The 9528-nt window shown below is 40.3% G+C and overlaps 2 protein-coding genes across 3 annotated transcripts; both read right to left on the reverse strand.

Annotated features, from left to right (window-relative positions):
- Nucleotides 1–5066: 5066 nt before the first annotated feature.
- LOC112456377 (coatomer subunit zeta-1) lies at nucleotides 5067–6440 on the reverse strand. Of its 2 annotated transcripts, none has more exons than XM_025018871.1 (5): nucleotides 6336–6440; nucleotides 5694–5939; nucleotides 5482–5615; nucleotides 5325–5415; nucleotides 5067–5235 (listed from the first exon to the last, which is right to left on the reverse strand). In XM_025018871.1, the coding sequence occupies exons 1-5, from the start codon at nucleotides 6351–6353 to the stop codon at nucleotides 5188–5190; spliced, it is 537 nt and encodes a 178-aa protein (XP_024874639.1). In that variant the 5' UTR covers nucleotides 6354–6440; the 3' UTR covers nucleotides 5067–5187. The 2 variants fall into 2 exon arrangements, with proteins under 2 accessions (XP_024874639.1, XP_024874640.1); XM_025018872.1 differs by lacking the exon at nucleotides 6336–6440 and adding an exon at nucleotides 6161–6272.
- A 342-nt stretch (nucleotides 6441–6782) lies between these two features.
- Nucleotides 6783–9381, reverse strand: LOC112456376 (sulfide:quinone oxidoreductase, mitochondrial). Its single transcript, XM_025018870.1, has 9 exons — nucleotides 9112–9381; nucleotides 8776–8914; nucleotides 8586–8694; nucleotides 8295–8519; nucleotides 8018–8218; nucleotides 7728–7937; nucleotides 7441–7627; nucleotides 7104–7350; nucleotides 6783–7016 (listed from the first exon to the last, which is right to left on the reverse strand). The coding sequence occupies exons 2-9, from the start codon at nucleotides 8859–8861 to the stop codon at nucleotides 6956–6958; spliced, it is 1326 nt and encodes a 441-aa protein (XP_024874638.1). The 5' UTR covers nucleotides 8862–8914; nucleotides 9112–9381; the 3' UTR covers nucleotides 6783–6955.
- Between the last annotated feature and the right edge of the window lie 147 nt (nucleotides 9382–9528).

Raw genomic sequence — 9528 nt, forward strand, 5'->3', positions numbered from 1 at the left:
AGTAACGTAGTGGGGGATATGCTCGCGCTGGGATCCGTGCCTCCTCGGATAAGAATCGGGGGATCTCCCCGTCGACCCCGGCAACCCCTTTTCCGCGAACTCCACGTGAGTCGTGAAACGCCATCATCAAGCATTCATAACGTGTAGCGGTGTGTTTATCAGAGGAGGCTCCCTTCAGCCACCTTCTTTTTCTCGGAGCATCTTCTCTGGCGAAAGAAATGCGCTCGTAGCAAAGACGTTAGAAATCAGATGTATGTAAAGAAATATTCAAATGGAACAATATGTACATGATATATATGTATAATATTTATATAATTTAAAATAATATAAAAATATCTATGTCTCTCACAATTATAGGTAGAGAATCGCATCGCCATTTTTTTCAAGTCAAGCGTTATTGAGAGTTGTATTATTAAGCATGTGTCAGTGAAATTAAATTACTTTATTAAAAACTCAACATTTTCTCATAAACTTTGTAATACTTTCATAAACTTTGAGTAAATAAAAGAATAATAATTCTCATAAACTTTGAATCTTATCTCATTTGAGACAACTTATCCTGAACGGTCATTTTGAACAAAGAAGATTATATTTATAAACTATGTTGCAATAACGGTTAACTAAAAATACAGGACAAATTATCTAAAACTATTAATATTTCTTATGACTAAAAAGAAATTGCGACTAGTAATTCTAAAAACGGGACAATGAAAATAGAGAAAGTAAGAAAAATGTACTCACGACCTCCAATTTTTAAAAAGTGCTCGTAAATATCATCCGACACAATAGGAGCAAGCAATACTAGAAAATATTCCACTCAATCTATTAAGTGAGATATAAGCTTTGTGACAACTGTGTAACTCGTGTGACTTACGGCCCCTACTATAATAAATCTACTTGAAATAAAAGCGAAAAAATCAATAGGTAGAAATCGCCGAACCACATTGCCCAATATAAAAAAAATTTAGAAGAAAACTTGCGAACCCCGGGAAGTCTTTCGAGAAATACGTAATGAAACACTAATACCTAAAAAAAATTTAGAAGAAAACTTGCGAACCCCGAGAAGTCTTTCGAGAAATACGTAATGAAACACTAATACCTGTTTAAGCAGGTATTAGTGTTCCATATAACTTCACGTAAAACCTTTGTTGGCAACCCTATATAGATAATATATGAAGAAAGAGAGAGACAAACAGTCGAGAAATAGAGAAAAGAGAAAGATTTACACTGTAAAATGTTAAGTATATATATATATATTAAAAGATGAAATTTAACCCAATATGTCTTCAATTAAATAACAAAATATTTTTTATAATTACCACGTGTGTCGAAATTTATTATTTTAATAAAACGGTGTTATTTTAACTCCATTAATTTAGTTAAATTAACATTGTTTTAGTAAAATTAATTGACATATTGAGTAGGAGTAGTGGCGACGTGTAGAAATGATTAAAAATGACCGATATTGAGTATTAATTTGACACATATCTTAAATACATTCCTACGCGCAAGTAGTCACTCGCTGCTCGTATACCAATGCGCGAATCCCTGCAGGAATCACGGGGGTGTGGAGATAAAAGGGGGGCAGGGGGAGAAGCTAAACGACATTAATCGCGAGAGAAATCGCTTTATCCATGCGAATATAACTTTCCAAAACCCAGACGACGATTACGGCGTCTGGTGTCCGGGGGGGAGGCCCCGCGTATATATACATTCGTGAAAGAGAGAGATCGGCGCGGCACGTGCTGACATATGGGTTTTCGGGGCTTTGCTTGTCTGGTCTAGTCGCGGCCCCGGGGTCTTTGTGCGGGGGTGGTATAAATGGGATGTCATCGTGTTAAATGGCCCCTGATGCCCCGAGCGCGGCCCATTGAAAAGCCGCCGGACCGGGCCAATTCTTGCGGCTAATTCACGCCGTTTATACGTTTAATTGCCCTTGCCGAGCCACCTGGACCACCGTGCGCGAGAACATTAGGAGCGGGATTCGATCCGAGCCCGTTTAACGGGCGCGTTTAGCATCTCGGGCATGTGCCGTTCGCGACGAGGCTCATCTCTCTCTCCCCCCTTTCTCTCTCACTTTCTCTCGCCGGGGTTATTTATTGATTTACGAGTGTGCCTCTTTTCGGATACGTGCACGAAACGCACTCGGACGTGTTTAAGATTGCCGGGCGGGCCACCCGATGATGAATGAATCAACACTTTATAGCTCTCGACTATACGAGGTAACAATAACGACGACGCCGAAACGTTATCACAGCCGATTCGGGGCTATTAATAGCGTGCTTATATGTGATTTTCTTTTTTTGAAGATTTTTCTAAGTGATAATTCGATTGAGAGGTTCGAGTCGTCCTTAGTGCAATCGTAGCGAGCTCTGAATTTATTGATTATCGGCGATTCGCTCAAAACTGTCATGTCGTTCCGATCTATTATATCTGCTTCATTAAAATCGCGAGAGGTAAAAACGCGTTATTAATATCGCGCGTAACCCTCATCTTATTATTTCAAATTTCAAAGATAGCACAACGCGAAAAAAGCGCGCGCGTCCGGAATTAATCCCCGTTGCTAGTAGGAGAAAACGATGCGCGCTTCTCTCGTCAAAGTGTCGTCGTTATCAACGTCCTGCTCGTTTCCTCGCTTGACGGGTCGTAAATCGCGGTATCGACGGCTCGCGCGAGAGCGAGAGGAAAAAAAAAAGGGCGACGCGACCGAGCGTCGACGGGAAAAGGAGAGAAATTGATGGAGCGCCGAAACATCTCCCGTGCGGGGATGTTCCCGGGGAAGGAAATAGGCGGCTGTGTACTGAAAATCGTGCACGAGCGAGAGAGCTATAAGGACCGCCGTGAAATACCTCCCTTTGAAGAAGGAATTGCCGATCATTAGGGGAAAAGTAGGAATAGACGTCGTCGATAAATCTGACGGCGACTCTATTGAGATCGACAGACGTTTTATTTCGTGTCATTTCGATGTTATGTCACGGAATAATTTGCATATATTATATATACACTGTTGAATATTATAGGATGAAATTTAAACCAATACCTTGAGTTAAATAACATTTTGTTATTTTTAATTACCATGTGTGTTAAAATTTATTATTTGAACACAAAAATATGATTTTAACTCCATTGGTTTATTGCAGTTAAATTGACAATGTTTTATTTAAATTAACGACGTATTAAGTAGGAGCAATTGCGATCTACAGGAATGGTTAAAAATGACTCAATTGAGTTTGACATTATGAATTCAACAGTGTATATTTTTTTATATACATTTGATTTACAAATTTATTTGTTTTAATAGTTTCCAGACTTTTGTAGTCTTAATTTGTTTCTTTTGTTTTCAGAAGGAGAAAACATTTTCCGAAAAGTATTATTCTACGGAGAATCTGATGTATAATACATAGTTACTCGAGAAATCAAGTGGAAGGATTGAATTAATTATCAATTTAAATTTATTATTTATTCTGCGACTGGGAGTAAGTTGACTTCCAGAATACAACGTAATGGAAAAGAAGATATGAAGAATGAGAGATAATCATCCAATAGTGAAATATCTGTTTGTACAGTGCGAGAATAATTAAAAAGTAATTATTTATTTACAAAAGTAGAAACACAGCGCACAGCGGCATTGATTAATTAGGCATCGAGGACAGGCAATATTGATAACGTTGGTGAAATCAGGCGCGGAATAAGCAAGTAATTAGCGAGATGAGGAAGAAGCGTGGAAAGAAACGAGCGAGAGGGAAGGGGGAAAAATGGCGGACGGGGCTGTGCTCTGTGCTCCGGCCGCGATCTCCAGGAAAATGAACGCCATAAATAAAGTCGGCCGGCCAATAATTCCGTCGCGATCGAGCGACGAGAGTTTTTCATCGGGGTCGCACGCGAGAAAGAGTGGCACAGGGGCGACGAGCAGGAGGAGCAGGAGGAGGCCGGCTGTGCAGGAGGAGGAGGAGGAAAAGGGGGAACGGAGGAAAAGCGGAAACGCGCGGCGCAGGAGGGTGGACCCGGGGTGGCGTACGGGCAGTTTGTAATCAAATTGAAAATTCCCAGCGCGGAGGAGGCCGATGAAAGAGTAACCAACGGACACGATCGAAACGGGTCGTCCACACGGGTCGCCGTCACGTGACGACGGATAAACGGAGAACCCGGGGTATATCCCGTGGCCGCTCTTCTCCGTATTGCCGCGCGCAACGCGTTACCTAACATCCACCCTCTCTCTTTCTCTTTCTCTCTCGGTCTTCTTTTTCTCTTCCCCTCTCGTCCACGACCACCCTCGCTCGCTGGATTTCCCTGGGGGGCGGTGGGCGCCGATGGGGGTCCGCGCCGTGTAAAAAGTTCGTGCGAGCAATTCAGCATCACCGAGGCTCCATTAGAGACACGCGCGCGGGGATTGAAGCCGGGATAATTTCGATAAACTCGCCGATCTCGACGCTATAATCGCGCGAAGATGATCCCCAGATTTATTCCCGTTAACAACGGGAACAAGTACGTTTCCGTATGTCTCGTGACATCAGAGATCGCACGCGGAATAAGCATTGCATTTGATAAGATATGTAGTGCATGTGTACATAAGCATAATAATATAATTAGAAGATAATATTTCAAAATCATATGCAGGATGCAGTATGATATATTAAAATATATTCTGCATCAAATATCAAATGAATAAAAGGAGGCATCGTCTCCAATAATCGAGCAGCTATGTTTAATTAAAAGTTAGGTCAGTGGCGTCACCTATCGAAAAAAATTTTTATTTTCTTGTTAATAATTACGAGTAATATCGACATAATCGTCTATCGAGTAGCCGAATAGTTTCTTTATCGACTGCGAGTATTCAGCAAGAATGGTAAGAATTGTGATTTCAAGAATTCATAACTTCAAATCGCGAAAATAAAAGAAACCTCAAAAACTGATAAAGTATCATTATGGAGAATATAATCGGAAAGGAGGTCGCACTATCTAAAATTTCAAGAATTTTCCAAAGTTCCAAAAATTGCCTTTCTAAGACATTCCTACATTTTTAAGAATTGCCATTCCGAGAATGAAAAAGATAAACTAGTAGACAATTTAAATTCCTTATAGACATTTTCATTAAATTCTTATATCATACAATAATAATAATATTTTATGGTATGTATTACGAACATGTGTCTCTACACGGGAAATAATCCTATGAAAAGGAAACACTTATTTTAATAATGACCACTTAAGCTGTTCCTTGGCTGATTGCAATACCTAGAATAAGGAGATCAATTTTCATATGACTCAAAATTTTAACTTACAACTCAAGATGAAAATAAGATTGTACTGAAATAAAGTATTACCTGTGCCACTGTTTGTTCCCCAAGTGGAATGTCATCCGTACGCAGGGCTACTCTCTGCACCACGCTTGTCGCGTCCGCATCCAAAATTATACTGAAATAAATAATCCTGTTACCTCGCCATTGCGTTTAACATCGGCTAAATAAATATTTTATTTACCCGCCATCGCAAATTTCATCCATAGCTAGCATTACTATGTCCAAGCTGTCCAATACCGCTCTCTTCTCCACGTTCTTCCTGAGGATCTGACTTACTGAGTCGTACAGGCAGTTCAGGACACTCATCAAGATCAACTGAAACAAGGTCGATAAATTAATATACATACTCCGTGATAGTATTGAACTACTTAACAGTTTCATAATCTTACATACTTCATTTTCGTGTGAGCTGCCCATAACGTAGAAGAACAAATCTACGTTACTTCTGTAGACACAAGTCAAACCATCCAACATAATGATCTCCGCGTTTGCTCGGTGCGTTTTACTAAACAGATTCTTCTCAAACGTTTTCTGCTCTTTCGACGTTGGAAACACATTTTTGTCATAGTACTTTGCCAGTATCCTGTTGCCATCGTTGTCAAGGATGGCCATTCCCTTGACTGTGTACAGCGTAGGCTCCTAGAATAATTGTCTACGTTCAATTTCGTGATTAATAAAACCACATATGTGTCTACATAATCGAACACACAGCAGAATACATAATAAAATATGTATACAGTGCGAGATTTAAGTTAGATAATATTAACAAGCCGTTTGAATCCTTTTTTCCCTTCCTTATCTCAGGAATGACGCGAGGAGTAAAATTGAGAGAACAAATTAAAAATAAAAATCGATTATACCATATGATTCATAAATTAGGTTCGTGGTGTCACGTTTAGGTTATGGCACGTAATATTCACCGAGGCTCTCCGATACACATATATCATATTCGGTATTCTTATCACGAACGAATGTTATAAGGTTTCTTAATTGGTGTTTATCGCAAAATAACTGATATTTATCTTAAAAACCTACCAATGGTTGACCATCCATGTTTACGTCAAGTTTACCTAATTTTGACGTGTCCACCAGGACAGGGTTGCCAAGTGCCTCAGTATAACCAAAACCTTTACAAGTGTTTCTAGGTAAAAAAAGTGCGCCAATTTTCATATTTTCTCGTAATAAAAATTCATGAATCATTAATTGAAATTTTCTTCTATATCCCAACAACATTATATTATTCTAATTTGTTACAATAGCTCAGAACATATATATGTAAAAAAATATTTTTGCATTCGGCCATATTATAAATATATTAAATTTCATTGTACATCTAACTTTGTATAAGAAGAAGATTATATTTATATATATATGTACATACGTGTGTAAAGGCCATTGCACGTAACAAAGTTTTAGTCATAATCGTAAAGCCAGAAGAAAATAGACCAATCACAGTTGATTATTCTCCTTGAGCTCGAAGAATAATCAAGTGTGATTAGTCTATTTTCTTACGGCCTTACGATTATGATTAAAACTTTGTTTCGTGCAATGGCCTTAACGATATTAGAACTAGAAACACGAGTTATTCTTTACTGGTTAATTACAGGAAAAGGCATAAAAGCATATTTCCTTTCGGATTTTTTTTTCTACGATCACTAATCTTTCTTCAGAACTTTCGTGAGTTTGCGGAAGAATTCTGGTCCATTCCAGTACCCTCTGTGTGTAAAAAAAAAGATTATATAGCAATACAAAGGTTTAACATAAAATTCTACATATGTTTACGATATCCATTTAAATTCTTACCTCAACATCAAGTGCCAGTATATGAACGGGAACATATATTTCTTCAGCAAAAACATAGCGTAGAATTCTTTTCCTTGGTCCACCGGGAAGGTCTCCTTTGGTTGCATTTTGTAGTCGAACTCGGCCAGAATGCATTTGTCGTAACCGGTAACTAACGGGCATGACGCGTAACCATCGTAGGCCATTGTCATTGGTTTGCCGGCCAAATCATCCAATATATTCCGGTACAACACTTTTCCCTGCGCGGCTGCACAATGAATGTTGTGGTAGATATACAAGTATATACAAGTCATCACATTTTACCGTCTATTAAATTTCGAGAATACTCTCTCTTTACCTATTGCGGCCATTGTCTTAGAATTCGGTGTGTTTGTGCAATCGCCTATGCCGAACACATTCGAATATTTCGTGTGTTGCAGCGTCTTCGGATCGACGCAGAGAAATCCGGCTTCGTTAGTCAGCGCTGGATGTTCCTTCAAAACTGCAGCCGGTCCCATCGGAGGCGTCACGTGGAGAAGAGAGTACTAACAGAACAGCGAAAATTAACGATTTTAATTTATCGGTAATATTTAAATGTATTTAAATTATTTTTTATTTTTATTTTTCATCTCACATGGAACATACCTCCTGTACCAATGTCTCTCCCGGTGAGCTTAGTTTCTCAAACGTGGCTTGCCTTTTGCTCGGGTCTATCTTCACCAGATTCGTCTGTAGATTAACGGTAATGTCTCTCCGCTTACAAACGCCCCAGAGAGAATCGGCGTACTTCTTAACTCCGAATATAACCGGCAATGCTGTGTTGTACACGACGTCGATGCCATTTCGTAACTTGCGCTTTGGGTGAATTAAACATTATCGATTAATTGAAGATTCTTGTTGCAAGTTGACGCATGATAACTGTAGAGAAAATATACTTTGCGAAAGTAGTCCTCGGCAATGTAGGCGATCTTCTGAGGTGCGCCCGGGCACTTGATTGGAGTATTCGGAAACGTGAATATCGCGGTTCCCTGTCCGGTGTTTTTTATCTTCTGGTAAACTTGAGGCACAGTGTCGGGCCCGTAGATAGAGCAGACTTGTGCGTCAGGATCGTGTATGCTGTCCGTCAGACCTGGAATCTGTGAAAAGTATTTCAGCACTATACTATTGTAAGAATTCAGTTTAGATATACTTAGACACTGTATAATATCTTACTTTGTCCCAGTACAACTGCAGGCCAAGCGCAACGATCATAATGTCATATTCTATAGTATCTCCATGATGCGTCGATACTTTATTAACGTCTGGCTGAAACCCGACGACAGAAGTTTTTAGCCACTTTGCTTCTTTTGGCAGAACCTCTTTCATATACCTTCTCGATGACGCGTAAGGACTGATACCACCTCCAACTAAAGTGAACAAGGGTTGATAATAATGCACCTAGAAAAAATTAAAAGAATTCATTGTTAAAGAAGGTATATATCGCAATTTCTGTTTGTTACTCACATCGCTGGGTTCCAGCACGATCACTTGCTTCGGATCATTCAGCTTTCTCGACAGCTTTGCTGCCATCGAACAGCCAGCCGTGCCACCTCCCACCACCAGGATTTTGCAGCTAACGCAACGAATTGCAAATACATTTATAGACACACATAACAAGCAACGTGACTTTTTCTCACCTAAACACTGTACTTACGAATGATGGATCTGCCTGCATTCGTTTCTAAGCAACATACACTTTGACAGCGACGCTTGATTGCGAGACAACAGTACACGAGACATCCTGATTGTCAAATGCGACTCTGCGTAGAAGGTGTTGAATACAGTTTGAGTGCCTGTAAAGAAATCGTCAAGATATATCAATCTGTCATTGCAATGTCAACAATGTGGCACCGGCGGCTGTCCAGTTGGAATAAAGACGATTGTAAGCTCCGGGTAGGCGCAAAATACCGGTGCAACGCGATAAAAAAAAAATGTAGTCGTTAACTACCGCGGACCGATATCGCGTATCGACGGAACGAGACATCTGTACCTTGTTTACATACGGTCGGACCTTGGAAAATCTCCTGGCTCTAGGTTAATCCCTCATATCAGGCCGAGGTTGGTCACCCGCCTCCATCTCGCGATATCGCGAGCCACTCGAGGGGAAAAAAAGGTTGATCCAAAATTACGATCTCGGAGGTGCGCCGTCCCCGTTGTGGTCCCTCGCACGTATACAACGTCCGGTACATGATGACGATGAGCGAAAAAGTTCCTGCCTGAGCAGCCTGAGGCAGCTCCCGCATAGAGAGGAATTCACACATTCACAGCTGAATACAGAACAATGAGGGATCTGCGGGGGGCCTCCGAGGGCTTCTTAAATCGACGAAAAATGGGATACACGCATTCTATTGTGGAACTTTTCCCGGCTGATGGAAGTTAAATGAATGAATAGCTCAGCATGATGTTA

The sequence above is a fragment of the Temnothorax curvispinosus genome, unplaced genomic scaffold, assembly GCF_003070985.1.
Source record: "Temnothorax curvispinosus isolate PA1 unplaced genomic scaffold, ASM307098v1 QBEX01006756.1, whole genome shotgun sequence".
NCBI lineage: Eukaryota > Metazoa > Arthropoda > Insecta > Hymenoptera > Formicidae > Temnothorax > Temnothorax curvispinosus.

Coding starts and splice junctions, on each gene's coding strand:
- LOC112456377 (XM_025018871.1), bottom strand. Junction 5,616..5,693: donor GCAGCTCACACGAAAATGAA/GTATGTAAGATT, acceptor ACCTTGTTTCAG/TTGATCTTGATGAGTGTCCT. Junction 5,236..5,324: donor GGGAACAAACAGTGGCACAG/GTAATACTTTAT, acceptor TCCTTATTCTAG/GTATTGCAATCAGCCAAGGA.
- LOC112456376 (XM_025018870.1), bottom strand. CDS start 8,861: ATGTCTCGTGTACTGTTGTCTCGCAATCAAGCGTCGCTGTCAAAGTGT. Junction 8,219..8,294: donor TGCAGTTGTACTGGGACAAA/GTAAGATATTAT, acceptor TACTTTTCACAG/ATTCCAGGTCTGACGGACAG. Junction 7,351..7,440: donor TAAGACAATGGCCGCAATAG/GTAAAGAGAGAG, acceptor TTCATTGTGCAG/CCGCGCAGGGAAAAGTGTTG.